The sequence below is a fragment of the Lagenorhynchus albirostris genome, chromosome 13 (assembly GCF_949774975.1).
Source record: "Lagenorhynchus albirostris chromosome 13, mLagAlb1.1, whole genome shotgun sequence".
Classification (NCBI taxonomy): domain Eukaryota; kingdom Metazoa; phylum Chordata; class Mammalia; order Artiodactyla; family Delphinidae; genus Lagenorhynchus; species Lagenorhynchus albirostris.
The window spans coordinates 43,688,422-43,704,423 of record NC_083107.1 but is presented as its reverse complement, the minus strand read 5'-3'; the positions used below and the strand labels follow the sequence as shown (position 1 = coordinate 43,704,423).

Below are 16,002 nucleotides of genomic sequence, written 5' to 3'. Positions count from 1 at the left end.
TATATGCAGACCTGTTCTTCTGTGGCTCTTATTAGGAAGCTAACGCATCTATTGGTCTAATATTTCTTCGTAAATCTTAGATCCAGGATATCAGCGTGGAAACTGAAGACAACAAAGAGAAGAAATCTGCCAAGGATGCATTGCTGTTGTGGTGCCAGATGAAGACAGCTGGGTGAGCACAAGCTCGGGGGTTAGGGGCTGCTTCTCCCAGGACTACGTTCTACCAGAGTCATCACTTACAAGGTGTTGATGAGTATCTTCTCCACCACTTCACTGAGACGTCTTGTTGACTCGCAAGCAGTGGATGCACTGGCATTTCAGCTAGCTCTCAGAACAGGAGTTGATTTATATCCTGGACCTGTCATTTGCACAGTCAGTTTCCCTCTGTTTATGAAGGAAGTTCCAGAGAGAAGTTAATCTTGAATTTTAAAACCCTGAAACCATGTTTAAGAATCTCATCCAGGATATTTGTAAAATGTTGTGGGTTTTCTCCTCTCTTTAATTTCTGTTGCTTTGGGAAGCTCTGTGCAGTAAACTTAAGGGTGGGTGGTCTTTGTACATTATCTCAGTTTCCCTCTCTTTTATTCTTTCCTTGAAATTTCAGTCAAGATATTTTTTAGAGAATTGCATCTTGCTTATTGCTCACTGAAACTTCGGAGCTCCTAGGTACTGAGAATTGGTTTTGTACAGGGTTAATTTTGCACCAAGTCAGGACTACTTGGAGGACAGCTGTCGTTGTAATGGACGTGATCAGTCAGTGGTAACTATAGAAACCATGAAGAGTGTAAGGCTTAGTAAGGGGATCAAGTTAGGAATGAACTTTTAATCAACCACAGGTAGAAAGTTATTAATAATCAATGTGGTGTAGAGTAGCTGATTGACTGCGGGTAAGTTTCAAACATAGGGAAGTGTTTCAGGGAGGTACTAGATTTACAAAACTTCATCCAGTTCAGTGGGATAAGGAAGAAGGAGAGCTGAGTGTTTGAACAGGTAATCCCAGCTACTTCCTCGCCCGGAGTGCCGTGTGAACTCGGGTCTTGGTGTCTGCAGGGTTCTGATAGCTGTGCTGGGGGCGTGGAAAGCCAGTGAAGCAAGGAGGCCTCAGAGGCATCTAGTTGTGGTCACTTTTTTCTCAGTAAGCCTGGTGTTTTCAGTCAAGGACGCAGATCACAGATCGAATTACCAAGAAAGAAAAGCCATGTGGATGTGTGTTTTATTCTTATTTTCCAACGAGGAGAAGTTGAGGCGGATCTTAGCTTGGATTTTATTGTCCTTATTGACATTCACTGCCCGACATTTTCGCAGTGCCTACAGACTTTTTTTTTTTTTAAACACTGTGTTTAGCAAAAGCACAGACCTTTGTTTGATGATTGTGTCGCTCTTGTCTTGTGCCTCGTGTTTGTTAGGTACCCCAACGTCAACATTCACAATTTCACCACTAGCTGGAGGGACGGCATGGCCTTCAATGCGCTGATACACAAACACCGGTGAGTCCTTAGAGGTCATGCTAACAATTTGGGGGTGGAATGTTGACATCCTTGTGTAGCAGATCTGGGTGACTTTCGGTCCTCATGTCCGTTGCCCTCGCTGTTGCATCATGGTGGAAATTCCTGCCTTCCCCGTGAGGAAGGTGAGAGAGAATGTGTAAATTCTCCCAAACCAGAGAAACGACTTAACCCATTGTCTTCATAAACTTTGAGGTTGTTTATTCAAAAACCGGGTTTCATTGTTTGATGATTAACTAATATTGTAGGCTTTTACTCTGCTAAGTGGACACTTTTGGAGTAGTAATCGAGTCCCACTGGTCACACGGTGTGTTTTCCAGCCACTGTGATAAATCTTTGTTCCACTGTTGTTCTACACAGGCCTGACCTGATAGATTTTGACAAGCTAAAGAAATCCAATGCACACTACAATCTGCAGAATGCATTTAACCTTGCAGAGCAGCACCTCGGCCTCACTAAACTGTTGGACCCCGAAGGTAAGGACTCCATGGGTAAGAGGTGGGACCTTCGGCATCTCTAGCACTGCGGAGTAAATATAAAATCTGCTTTGTGTCAGTTTGTTTCATTTGTACAGTGTGCTTTGGGAATTATCTAAGGAAGAGGAGTTTAATTTTGGTGTGGGAGTTACTTGAGGATTTGTGTAAAGGATTACGTCTGAAAAGGCCTTGAGAGATGAGTATGATTTACACATGTGCCAGAGGAGAGGGCGTGGCAGGCAGAGGGATCTGTGTGAGCAAAGGAGCTGCGAAAGAGGAAGGTGTGACCGGGGACTAACAGTTTATTGGGAGTGGTGTTAGCGTGTTGTTGGGAAACATACAACTGGAAAGGTGGGTGGGGGCCCAACAGGTTACAGTCTTTAGAGGTTATTCAGCAGGCACTGGGGAGTCATTGAAGCCTCTTAGCCTCTGTGCTCAAGGAAGCGAACCTGCCTTAGGCTCTCCATACATGCTTGTTGACTGACGTTCATCCCACGGTGGCAAGAGCGTGGTCTGGCCTGGGTAGAGATAGGGGCAGGGGCCTCCTTAGGAGGCTGTGCGGTGTTTGTTCCTGAGCACGAAGAGCTTCAGTGAGGAAGGTGCACCCGGAACGTGTGGGTGGCAGAAGGAGTAGCACGCGCAGCCCCTCCTCGTGGCTGGCTGCTTGGCGGCCCAGTCTCTGCACGGAACCAACCTCTCTGCTCTGCGGATCCCTGCAGCAGGACCCTGCAGACTGACTGCGGGTGACGTGGAGCAGACCTGTGTGGGACAGTCCCATAGGTTGTAAATCCCTTGCTTACCAGAATCCTAACTGTAGGCTTCATCTTAGCATGAGCTATCACAGGAACGTCTTCTGATGTCGAGAAGCATTGAAGACGTAAGAGGATTTGTTTGTAGGGCTGGAGCCTTTTAGACCCTCTCAGCTGTTAGCAGATATTAGAGAGAAAAAACTGTATGCGAGTGAAAGTTTAAAGTTCTTATAAATATAGAACAGGAAGTTGAACTCCCCAGGGGCAGATCGAGGTCAGGAGGCTACCAGGCAGGCGTCTTGCTATTTTCCAGTGCATCAGATGCACTGATAGTTTCACTACAGGAAGCCGAGATAAAGTTATCTTTGTGCTAGCCCATTAAACGATTTCTCAATATAAACACGAAACTAAAATTCCTTGGACTGTGATAAATCTTTGTGCTTAACCCCTGCCTTACTCTGGAAAGGCATCCTCCCTGAGCCCGAGCTCTTTGTGCTTAGACAGAGAATCTTCTTTTTTTTTTTAATCACTATGACAGAAAGAAATTTAATAAGTTGCTCATTAGTTAATCTTTCTAATCACCACCCACTACGAAAAGGGGATTGATGTTCCCCAGATCATTCGAAGACAAGGAGCTAAAAGAAGCAGTCGATGTCACTTATTCTGTGGGTTGGATCTTGATGATTAGTTGTCCTTAGCTGCTATTAGTTGTCCGGTGCCCCAGAGAGCATCAGTTACAATAAAATTGTAAACAAGTTAGAAAAGGCTTTGCTTGCTCACTCCTTCCCAGTTATGTCGACATTTTATGTTTATTAAATTGCATACAGGGATGGCATTTTTTTCCTGGCCTTCCTGCAATTCTGTATCCACGGGGCCCACTTTGATGGGGCCAGACAGACACAGGAGTTGGCCACAGGGGCCCGGGGGTGGGAACAGTAGCGGTGGCCCCCTCTGCCATCAGCTGCCTCAGGGACTCTGGGCAGGGAGCTTTCCCGCCCTGTGCCCTGGTAGTCAAGTCTTTAAAACAAGAGAGGCAACCTGCCTCACACAGGGCTGCCAGGAAGGATAGAAGTGAAGGCGCGTGTGCGGAGGCACATTGCAAAAAGAGCCCCATACGTCATCAGAGAGCCATCTGTGTGTTCTCTCCTCCGTCTATCCCGAGTTGAGTACTTCCCTCAACATTGCCATACCCTGAAGACTGACCACCTTCATTCATTTGCTCCCTCCCTCGATAAATATTTATTGAATTGACCACCCACCCTGTATATAGACAGTGCGTTAGGAGGTGGGGAGGCACGGTGGCCCAGGGCTTCCCAAGACTGGGTTCCTGCCTTGGAAACTCAGTCTTGTAAGACTAATGAAATGTGCATAAGTAATCATAGGACCTGGCAGAAAGCAAACGATAAACAAAGCCCGAGGAGACAGTCATTCCAGCTGTAGGGATCGGAAATGGCTGTGTTGGAGTGGTGGCTTCTGAGCTGGACCTGAAGGGTAGGAAGAAGGTGATGTGCTGGGGAAGGCCCTTTCAGACAAAGGGAGGCTGTAACTGGAAGGAATATTGGGAATTGAGGGGTGGTAAATAGTCCAGTTTGGTTTAGATCTATAGTGCCTTAGAAGAACCAGTAGGCTGCAGAATGAGAAATGTCTAGAATGGCACTTGGCACTTAGAGGAAGTGTGATAAATATTCGATGGATAGATGGAAGGAAGGGAGGGAGGGAAAGAAAGTTAGGGCAAGTTGTAGAGGCCTTTGGGGTTTATACTTTATTTTTCAGACTGCAGGGCACTTCTGAGTAATTTGGGCTTGGGAGGAAGCCGTGCTTCACAGCTGTGCTTCTGGAAGATCAGCTAGGCAAGGTGTGTCCAGTGAATCGAGTAGCAGGGAGACCCAGTGAGGAAGCCATTGCTTCAGGTCTGGTTATGTGACCGTGAGAGCTGGACCCGAGAGTGACAATAAGGATTCCATAAATAGAATCATCAGGTCTCAGACCCGGTGACTAGCCAGATATATGGGTAACAAGGAGATAAAGATGTCCATGGACGTAGTGGCCGGGAAAGATTCTGGTGCCACTGGCAGAAATAAGGACCACAGAGAAACACAGACCAGCTTAGGGGTCGGGGAGGCAGGGGGGTGGGTGTGGTGTGTCTGGGTGGTAGCCACATCAGTGAGATATCTGACTCAATTCTTACTATGTTCTTCATTTCTGCTTAGTACTTTTGTATATATTTTGTCATCTCGGTGGCCTGGGGTCCTCTAGAGAAAGGATCATGTCTATTAAGACTTTTTTGTCCTTCTGTCATGCAGAGTGAAGTAAGTCCGAAAGAGAAAAACAGATACTGTATGCTAACACATATATATGGAATCTAAAAAGAAAAAAGTGGTTCTGATGAACCTGGGGGCAGGACAGGAATAAAGACGCAGATGTAGAGAATGGACTTGAGGACATGGGGAGGGGGAAGGGTAAGCTGGGATGAAGTGAGAGAGTGGCATGGACATATATACACTACCAAATGTAGAATAGGTAGCTGGTGGGAAGCAGCCGCATAGCACAGGGAGATCAGCTCGGTGCTTTGTGTCCACCTAGGGGGGTGGGATAGGGAGGGTGGGAGGGAGACGCAAGAGGGAGGAGATATGGGGATATATGTATATGTGTAGTTGATTCACTTTGTTATACAGCAGCAACTAACACACCATTGTAAAGCAATTATACTTCAATAAAGATGTTAAAAGAAAAAAAAGACTTTTATGTTCTTATTGCAGTAGAAGGCACTTATGAATGTTCGTATAATAAAAGAGCCAGGGAGGTGATTTCATCCCTGTTAGTTAACTTTATAATTAACACATCGATGGCAGAACTCTCAAGCCCAAAAAGTGAAGATACGGGCCTGTGCAGTGCTGAGCAGCTGTTCCAGGTTGTTCCTGCTGCCTGGTTGGCGGTGCCGTGAGCAGAGTACTGAACAGGATCTTCTCTGGGTTGCAGATATCAGTGTGGACCACCCCGATGAGAAGTCCATTATCACTTATGTGGTGACTTATTACCACTACTTCTCAAAGATGAAGGCCTTGGCTGTTGAAGGAAAACGAATTGGAAAGGTGAGCTCACACCACTTTTGTAAGTTGTGAGACATAATTAAGGTTCACATCTTAATGTGCCGCCGCCATGCACTCAGACGTTTAGCTACTGGGAGTTCGTGGCAGGTTCTCCACACGGCAGGGAAGTGGGCAGCAGCCTCTGGATCCCAAAGAGTACTAGGAGGCAGGAGTGGTGGGTGGCTGAAATACTCAGGCAGGGATTTCAGGGGGATCTCAGACCCGGAAACACCCCTCCCCTCAACCTTGCCAGAAAATTGGGTATTGAAAATCTGATTGAGTTGCCTGATGTCATGGACGTGGAAGTCCTACTTACCACGCTTGGAAAGGCCTCATCAGTGTCACGCTTTTTTCATTTTTTTGTTTGGCTGACGTTCCCCTGCCATATATTTCAGAACACCGCAGATCAGATGACATCGTCTTCTCAGTGCAATGGAATAGAAAATCCGTGGGCGTTCATGGGACAGGACCAAGCAAAATAGAGCCCTTTTTGTTCCTCTAGGAATTTCGGAGCTGAGGCATCAGGAGTCATACAGGATCTGAAACCCTTGCCTGGGGGTTGGGAGGTTACAGAACCAATTACAGTTGAGTTAAGCTGTCATTGCTCACAAATGATAGCCACGGTCTGAGTGCTTATTAGCACATGGTTCTTGGAGTTTTAAAAACTGTTGTGCCAAAGTCTCATAGAACCGTTTTCAGAGCCAGTGCTGAAGTGTGTGCGGGCTCCCATAGGGCTGCAGTCATGTCTCCCTTACGTAGGGATACGATCTTGTTTTTCCATTTTTCTGACTCTTGTTTACAGGTGCTCGACAATGCTATTGAAACAGAAAAAATGATTGAAAAGTATGAATCCCTTGCCTCTGACCTTCTGGAGTGGATTGAACAAACCATCATCATTTTGAACAACCGCAAATTTGCCAACTCGCTGGTTGGGGTTCAACAACAGCTCCAGGCCTTCAACACCTACCGCACTGTGGAGAAGCCGCCCAAGTAAGATGCAGAGTGTAATGCCTTGCCCTTCTTGTGGGGAGAGAGGTGATTGCAGCCGCAGACCCCTGTTTTCTGACTTGCATGGTCTCATCTCTCAATGAATGCCTCTCGCCAGCGGCCTGTCCTACTCCTTTTAATCCGAGCCTGTGTTGCCGAGATGTATTCCAGATTATACCCTCTGTGAGCCCTTTCTAGCAGAAATGTGCCACTGGTATGTGTGATACGTGAGAATCCCAAGAAACGGTGCAGGTCCCCAGTTCCTTATCCAAAGCTCTTGCGCCTAATGTGTTTCAGAATTCCATCGTTTCTGGATTTTAGAGAAGTAACAGGGTACATGCCAGGTGGCTCTGAGGCAGTTAACTCATATCAAGCCTCCTCACATATCTGTAGCAAAACATGTAATTATTCACACTGTGTGAATTAAAAAAACAATAGTTTCATATCCGTTCAGATCAGGTTTTGCTGCCCCCAGAAGTCTGATTTTTCACATATTTTAAAGATACGTAGTTGTCCAGTAAAGATTGCGGCCCTTATCTCTTGCTTATTATGACAAGAGTCATCCCTCCTTTTTCTGAAAACTCCACTCAGTTGTGAATTCCTGGCTGAGGTCTCCACAACCCATTGACAGTGACCCTAGGTGGTCGTTTGAAATGATCCTTGTTGAATGCATTCAGCTGTGCTCTCCAAATGAAGCAAGTTCATCATCCGCGGCTTGGGGTCTAAATCTTGATTGAGTTGATTAACGAAAGAGTCGCATTCTGTGCCCCTGACTGTAAATCTCAGCAACAACAACGAACCACAAGAAAAACCGCACAGTTTGGCACATACTGAGGTCTTCAGTACCCAGTAACTAACCCACTGCTGTTTCTCTGACACGCACGCGTTTCACGTAAGAGTCAGACCGGAGATAAATGCCTTTTAAAATTGTGAGGCTGCACGAAGTGTGTTTATTTTATTTTATTTTATTTTTTTCTCTAGAAGTAGATGCATTTTTCCTTTTGAAAGGACAAAATATAGTATAATGTTTATGGCTGGTTTTCTCTGCTTAGATTTACTGAGAAGGGGAACTTGGAAGTCCTGCTTTTCACTATTCAGAGCAAGATGAGGGCCAATAACCAGAAGGTCTACATGCCCCGGGAGGGGAAGCTCATCTCTGACATTAACAAGGTAAAACCGATCCATCTGGCCTCCTTCATGGTCCCTGCCCTCCTGTGTGGGCGCCAGCCTCCTGTAGGTTTTCAGGTTCTATCAGTGGGTCTTGATTGCTAAGAGATCCTGGCCTGCTGAGTTGATAAGCGGCAGTCATTGCTTACATAGTGTTGAGGGTCAAGGGAGTGCTTGTGGTGGTTTGGGGGCAGGTGGCTGGTGGTGTGTGTGTGTGTGTGTTAGATTTTATCAAACCAGGTTCAGCCTGTGTACTTTGTCACTCAGATACATAATCAGTTTACCTGTCATTTGTCTCAGGCAATTGGCTCAAACATCTTTAAATTGCAGAAGGGAGAATTCAAAACCTTATTTCCTGTATCTGGAATCCCTAGAGGTTAGGGCTTAGGATTTTGACTCCTTCCGTCAAGAAGCTGTCAAAAAATTTGTTTCCATGCCTGTTACAGCTGCAATTACAGAATTTCATGGTGGGCATTATTTCCAAGCAGAAATCTGAAAAATCTAGAACTGTGGTCAGTTGTACACATTTAGATTCTTTTAAGTGGAATTTTTTTTTAATGTGAAGTAAGATGTATTCCATAGGAATGAATTTATTAATTGGTGAGTATTTTGGAAAAAAATACTCCGATACGTGAATTAAAAATAAGTGACTTCGGGCTTCCCTGGTGGCGCAGTGGTTGAGAGTCCGCCTGACGACGCAGGGGACACGCGTTCGTGCCCCGGTCTGGGAGGATCCCGCATGCCGCGGAGCAGCTGGGCCCGTGAGCCATGGCCGCCGAGCCTGTGCGTCCAGAGCCTGTGCTCCGCACGGGAGAGACCACAACAGTGAGAGGCCCACGTACCGAAAAAATAAATAAATAAATAAGTGACTTCAGGGCTTCCCTGGTGGCGCAGTGGTTGAGAGTCCACCTGCCGACGCAGGGGACACGGGTTCGTGCCCCATTCCGGGAGGATCCCACATGCCGCGGAGCGGCTGGGCCCGTGAGCCATGGCCGCTGAGCCTGCGCATCCAGAGCCTGTGCTCCGCAACGGGAGAGGCCACAATAGTGAGAGGCCCGCGTACCGCAAAAAAATAAAAAAGTTACTTCAGAGTGGGGTGAATGAGAGATTCATAATAGGATTTTTTAGAAGATGTCATTTATCTTTTTTACATCAGAGCAGTTGAAGATACTTTGCTTCCTCTCAATTAAAGTTAAGGGCTTTGTAACTTAGTTACATTGCTCCATATCTACAGTTTTGTTTCCCAGATGTGACATAGGATCTTTAGATTTAGATAGGGGAGAGTGTTCCCATGGGGCTCAACTGAGAGAAAATGATTTTTTTCCCAAGGCTTAAGAGTCAGTGAGGTTGGGAATGGGATTTCCCTTTTAAGTTCTCACGTCTTTTTGAGAAGCACTGGCTGTTAACTGCAGCCTAGGATTGTTCCTTGAACGTAGCAGGAAACTGTTCTCTTTCATTTCTGTAGGCCTGGGAAAGACTGGAAAAAGCGGAACATGAGCGAGAACTGGCCCTGCGGAACGAGCTCATAAGACAGGAGAAACTGGAACAGCTCGCCCGCAGATTTGACCGCAAGGCAGCTATGAGGGAAACCTGGCTGAGCGAGAACCAGCGTCTGGTGTCCCAGGTACTGCTCTAGAACAGTGTTCAAGAAGACTGCTCCCAGGGTCCGCTAGAACCTAGACCACACTCAGGGGCCCTAGGACAGCTGTTTGTCAACATCCAGTATCCTGAAGCAGCTGTCAAGTCATCTCACCCACTTCCCATGAAGAGGATGTTTATAATTTCTAATACATTTTCTCTTCTATTTACCTAACTTTTTATAGATCTGGAAGTAGCTCAGAGTTTGTTTAGAGCCAGTGAGTGTGTGTGAACCGTTCATATTTAAAAATTTCTCTCTTTCTCCCAGTCTTTGGCCTTCAAGGCAGCTAGACTGGCCGTGAAATAAGTAAGTGGCTTCTTTTCTACTTGGCTTAACCAAAGCCATCTCCTGCTCCAGTCTTGTAAGTCGGGTGCTACCTATGTGCTACACCCTTCTGTAAAGTGAGAAATTGCTGGTTTGCTTTGGGGACAGCATTTGAGCCCAAGCACAGTTCTAAGGGCCCTCAGGAAGGCGGAGATCAGCGGGGGTCGGGACTCGGGAGTCGGCGTTTGGCTTTGGGACCCCCCCCCGCAAAGATTAAGGGGTGTGCCCAGGAATCCACCTCCGTTTTCTGTTTCTTTGTTCCAAATTGGATGGCTTTTGAATTTTGTGCTTCTTTTCTTTTCGTTCCCTTTTCTCTTAGGACAACTTTGGATTTGACCTTCCCGCAGTCGAGGCTGCCACGAAAAAGCACGAGGCCATAGAGACGGACATTGCCGCGTACGAGGAGCGCGTGCAGGCCGTGGTGGCCGTGGCCAGGGAGCTGGAAGCGGAGAACTACCACGACATCAAGCGCATCGCGGCGAGGAAGGACAACGTCATCCGGCTCTGGGAGTACCTGCTGGAGCTGCTCAGGGCCCGGCGGCAGCGCCTCGAGATGAACCTGGGGCTGCAGAAGATATTCCAGGAAATGCTCTACATTATGGACTGGATGGATGAAATGAAGGTAAAACGTGCCTGCATGGAGGCCCGAGCCCATCCAGTCAGGCCTCTCTCGTCTGGGACCCGCCCACTAACCCCCCAACACACAGCCATGCCCCTGGTCTGATCGCCCACTTATAGCCGGAGAAGGGCCATGTCACCCACGGAAAGGTTGTTAGCTCACAAGTTAAATGAGGCGTGAAGTGAGAAGAAGTTGTGACGAAGGTCAGTTCCATAGCTGGAGGGCTGCTGCTGTGACTCAGGTCTAATTTAGGAATATCCCGTGGTAGGGGGTCAATCAAATTGTGGTCTTCTGTGGTTTTAACTTTTTAGAGTTGGGGCTACCTTTCCGTCTCGTTGGTCTATGTGTGAGTGGCTCTGCTTTGGGGAGAGGCCAGGCGGGTGGTACGGAAGAGTAGTAGGCAGTGTGAACAGAGCGCATCCCGGGAACCAGGCAGCCAGCGTTCAGATCGTGAGCGCCGGAGCTTCCCGATCTCCTTGAGCCTTCTTCCTTCACCTGTAAGCGGAGAGCTTACTTACCATCTGCTGCATCTACCTCATCCAGTTATAGCGAGAATTAAGTGCAAGATGTGTGTGTGTATCACAGGACGGCGCGCTGGTTGGAGAGGGCTGCCAGTGCCGATTTGTGCCTCCCCTTCCTTTACTGGCAGCTCTGGGCATGGTGTTCCCAGCTTTCCCCCAACCCAGGAAGAGGCCTGCCGTTGTGCCGTAGTCCTGTGCCTGTCCGTGTCCTCTGATGCAAGCCTCTGATGGAAGCTCATCCGTGTCAAGCAGTTCTCCAGCTGGCAGGCCTTTAGCCACATAGCTAGGACAGAACAGGGCCGATTTCAGGCCGTACCGTGAAGCCTCCTTTATCTCAACACGCCGTGTTCCCTGCCTTGACCTCATGCGAGGGATTTCCTTCCTGGGATGTAAGCCCTTGTCCTTTGCTTACCTCTTGAGCTCTTCCTGGCAGGGGGAGCAAGGTCACTTCATACCATGAGTTTCCCCTCTTATTGTCCCAGGTTTATGATGTTCTCACGTATGGTCTGTCTTGAGCTCTTAAAATAGAAATGTTCATAAAATCTAGCAGAGATGTGCTTTTCATTTTAGAATTCGTCATGCACTTTATAATTCCAATTGGGCCAGAGACTTCCTCATAAGTAAGAATGAAGTAGAAATTCCATCTGGAGAGGATGTGTGATGAGGGCCCCAAATAGGGCTGATGGAAAAAAATGAAAGAAAATATTAGTGGGTCCAAACTTAAACCAGAGATGTTGCTCGGGACCTCCTAAGCATGACAGTCACCTGACCTTGTTCTTATTTGGTTAGAGATGTAGTTTGTAAGCTTTTCAACTAGGTGTTTCTCCCGTGGATTGTGTAAGTATCGCAGAGGTGTACCAATGAGCTCGCAGGTGAGGAGAGCATCCAGTTAAGGGGTCGACAACTTCTAGGAGACGTCTTTAAACTCTGACATGAAACAGCTCTGTTACCTTTATCTTATCTTCTTGAATGGTTGTTATTGCAGGCACTTCCTTCTTGGAGGCTCAGTTTATATTTCATACTGGTTTCTCCTCTCTTTTTTTTTTTTTCTTTTTTCTGTTCTTTACTTTTTAGTATAGGTTTGACTTCTTATTCCAAGGTAGATGGTCATTAGTTTATAACATCTCTCCTGCTACAGTCTTTCGGGTTTGTTTTGCTCTGGTTTGCATGCCATCATCTTCCCCTAAAGGTATGGGGAGGATGGCCGGCTGGAGGGAGGGTGCAGCTTGGTTGGTGGCTCCCGTCCCGTCCAAAGATTATGAGACGCTGACATCAAGGTTGTACTCATGGATGCCTTTTTTGTTGCCTCTTGCGTGCAGGTGCTATTATTGTCTCAAGACTATGGCAAACACTTGCTCGGCGTGGAAGACCTGTTACAGAAGCACGCCCTGGTTGAAGCGGACATTGGCATCCAGGCAGAGCGGGTGAGAGGTGTCAATGCCTCCGCCCAGAAGTTTGCAACAGACGGGGAAGGTAAAGACAGACCGTTCCAGATGTTACCCCCTCGTCACCAGAAGTCCATCTCCAGAGACGTAGATGGGTTATGTGTGGCAGTGGGACCTTTAAAGTTACCTTGCTATCGTGGGTTCCCAGTGGGCCGTGTCGTGGGTATAATGAGATGCAGTAGGGTGGCCTTCCATTACGTTTTAACTCTGTCTTGCCATTCTGAAATGGACCTGTCTTTTCCTTCCGTACTCGAGTGCTGGTTGGTTTTTAGTGGCTTGATGTTGGCCACTGAAATCTGCCAGACCACACTCTGCACACCGATAGCCTGGTGTGTCTCTCAGACACCTCATGGCTTTCACACCTGGCTGTGCATATCTTTGTTTAAAGGATATTTGGAAGGATTTGGTTTTGTTCTGTTTTAGAAACAATTAAATGCAGCTGCCTTCTTTCTTACAATTTACCTGCTATTTTTGGTTCCTAAGTGATCAAAAAAAATAATGCTTGGGGCAAAAAAAAAAAAAAAAAGTAGCAGTTATCCTTGCCTCTCCCTCCTCATCCAGTCAAGGTTTTAGAAGGTACTCCATTGCCCCATAACGTGGCCCTGCCCTTAGCGTAAACTGGTGATCTAGGAGGGAGAACGGGGGTGTAGCCGACTGCCTGCAGACGCGCAGGAGCCTGTGCTGCCGCTGTCACACCCACGTGCCCGCCTTGGTGTTAAACAGGTTACAAGCCCTGCGACCCCCAGGTGATCCGAGACCGCGTGGCCCACATGGAGTTCTGTTATCAAGAGCTTTGCCAGCTGGCGGCCGAGCGCCGGGCCCGCCTGGAAGAGTCCCGCCGCCTCTGGAAGTTCTTCTGGGAGATGGCCGAGGAGGAAGGCTGGATCCGGGAGAAGGAGAAGATCCTGTCCTCCGACGACTACGGCAAGGACCTCACCAGCGTCGTGCGGCTGCTCAGCAAGCACCGGGCGTTCGAGGACGAGATGAGCGGCCGCAGCGGCCACTTCGAGCAGGCCATCAAGGAGGGCGAAGACATGATCGCCGAGGAGCACTTCGGGTCGGAGAAGATCCGGGAGCGGATCGCCTACATTCGCGAGCAGTGGGCCCACCTGGAGCAGCTCTCGGCCATCCGCAAGAAGCGCCTGGAGGAGGCCTCGCTGCTGCACCAGTTCCAGGCGGACGCCGACGACATCGACGCCTGGATGCTGGACATCCTCAAGATCGTCTCCAGCAGCGACGTGGGCCACGACGAGTACTCCACCCAGTCCCTGGTCAAGAAGCACAAGGACGTGGCAGAGGAGATCGCCAACTACCGGCCCACCATCGACTCGCTGCACGAGCAGGCCGGCGCCCTCCCCCAGGAGCATGCCGAGTCTCCCGACGTGCAGGGCCGACTGGCGGGCATCGAGGAGCGCTACAAGGAGGTGGCCGAGCTGACGCGGCTGCGGAAGCAGGCGCTGCAGGACACCCTGGCCCTGTACAAGATGTTCAGCGAGGCCGGCGCCTGCGAGCTCTGGATCGACGAGAAGGAGCAGTGGCTCGACAACATGCAGATCCCAGAGAAGCTGGAGGACCTGGAGGTCATCCAGCACAGGTGAGCGGGTGCCGCGGGGACACCGGCCCTCCCGCCCCTCGCAGCCGAGGTGACCGAGCAGGTGACCTCCCTGTTGAATTGCCTTTGCAGATTCGAGAGCCTAGAGCCAGAGATGAACAACCAGGCTTCCCGGGTGGCGGTGGTGAACCAGATCGCCCGGCAGCTGATGCACAGCGGCCACCCGAGCGAGAAGGAGATCAAGGCCCAGCAGGACAAGCTCAACACGAGGTAAGCGTGAGACAGGGGGCGGGCCAGCTCCCTGTGAGCCAGGCCGGAATGGCCAGGCCGCCTGCTGAGCCTTGCGGTCAGGAATTTCCTGCACAGGGTCACTGACACTGTGGCGCTGACGTCATGATGTCGGCATCTGCCTTTCGACACACCCTGGTTTTTCAAGAAGTGTCCCTGAGAAAGAGGCGGGGGGGGGGGAGTGACATCATTCGGGGCAGCCCCTCCCTATGTGGGAAGCGAGGGCCTGGGTGTGAGACCTGTGCCCAGCCTGCCGGATCACGGCATCAAGGCGGCACCTGTCCTGTGTCTTTTAAAATGATTTCTGGAACAGGGTTTTAGCATGTTTGAGATGTAATTGGTGGACGAAAGTCCTGATTATCAAGGTGGACCTTTGTCCTGGTCTTATCTTTCTGTTGAATAAATACGTTTGAGTAGGTCGTGGTGGCAAGCTGGCCTTGGTTCTGAGGCCTTTGGGTGTGGGAAACGTTCATTAGGTGCCGCTCGGAGATGAGTAAAATGTGCATCGCAGACATGAATTAAGTTACTCTTTGGGGGACGGGTGTGTTGTCACTGCTGACTTTGCAGCTCCTTTGACAAGTCCCCCCTCTTGTCAGGCTCTTTCCCGATTATAGTGTGTCTCTGAGCTGTTTCGATGGTGATATTAGGTGTCCATATACTGAGGGAGATGATTTTCCAAAACGCATGTAGTCAAAGCAAAGTTGGAGGGGGAGTCGCAGCTTCGACCGTCACTGTTAATTTCCTCGTCCAGCCGTGAGCTTCCGGCCTCTCTCCCATTCTGCTCTCTCCTCCGCCCCTGCACCCACAGGTGGAGTCAGTTCAGGGAGCTGGTGGACCGGAAGAAGGACGCTCTCCTCTCCGCCCTGAGCATCCAGAACTACCACCTCGAGTGCAACGAAACCAAGTCCTGGATTCGGGAAAAGACCAAGGTCATTGAATCCACCCAGGACCTGGGCAACGACCTGGCAGGAGTCATGGCCCTGCAGCGCAAGCTGACCGGCATGGAGCGGGACCTGGTGGCCATCGAGGCAAAGCTGAGCGACCTGCAGAAGGAGGCCGAGAAGCTGGAGTCGGAGCACCCCGACCAGGCCCAGGCCATCCTGTCTCGGCTGGCCGAGATCAGCGACGTGTGGGAGGAGATGAAGACCACGCTGAAGAACCGCGAGGCCTCCTTGGGAGAGGCCAGCAAGCTGCAGCAGTTCCTGCGGGACCTGGACGACTTCCAGTCCTGGCTCTCCAGGACCCAGACGGCCATCGCCTCGGAGGACATGCCCAACACCCTGACCGAGGCTGAGAAGCTCCTCACGCAGCACGAGAACATCAAAAACGAGATCGACAACTATGAGGAGGACTACCAGAAGATGAGGGACATGGGCGAGATGGTCACCCAGGGCCAGACCGACGCCCAGTACATGTTCTTGCGGCAGCGGCTGCAGGCCCTGGACACTGGGTGGAATGAGCTCCACAAGATGTGGGAGAACAGGCAGAACCTTCTCTCCCAGTCCCACGCCTACCAGCAGTTCCTGCGGGACACGAAGCAGGCCGAAGCCTTCCTGAACAACCAGGTAACGTCCCTCCTTGCCTTGGCTCCCTTCCTGTCGGAGCAGGGGCCCTGGCTGCCTTTGGAGGCACTTCTGCCAG

The 16,002-nt window shown here is 49.5% G+C and overlaps 1 protein-coding gene across 5 annotated transcripts in view; it reads left to right on the top strand.

Annotated features, from left to right (window-relative positions):
* Positions 1-16,002, top strand: part of SPTBN1 (spectrin beta, non-erythrocytic 1) — a 196,192-nt gene that overhangs the window by 142,562 nt on the left and 37,628 nt on the right. For all 5 annotated transcript variants that reach the window (XR_009544039.1, XM_060168837.1, XM_060168838.1 and 2 more), the window contains 12 exons: positions 81-172; positions 1,407-1,487; positions 1,866-1,981; positions 5,710-5,822; positions 6,622-6,809; positions 7,859-7,976; positions 9,439-9,597; positions 10,256-10,558; positions 12,396-12,549; positions 13,245-14,115; positions 14,206-14,343; positions 15,170-15,926. Coding sequence is in view for 4 of the 5 variants with exons in the window: in XM_060168837.1 (XP_060024820.1) it covers positions 81-172; positions 1,407-1,487; positions 1,866-1,981; positions 5,710-5,822; positions 6,622-6,809; positions 7,859-7,976; positions 9,439-9,597; positions 10,256-10,558; positions 12,396-12,549; positions 13,245-14,115; positions 14,206-14,343; positions 15,170-15,926 (3,090 nt within the window). In the remaining variant the exon portion in view is untranslated. The remainder of the gene's footprint in view (positions 1-80; positions 173-1,406; positions 1,488-1,865; positions 1,982-5,709; positions 5,823-6,621; positions 6,810-7,858; positions 7,977-9,438; positions 9,598-10,255; positions 10,559-12,395; positions 12,550-13,244; positions 14,116-14,205; positions 14,344-15,169; positions 15,927-16,002) is intronic.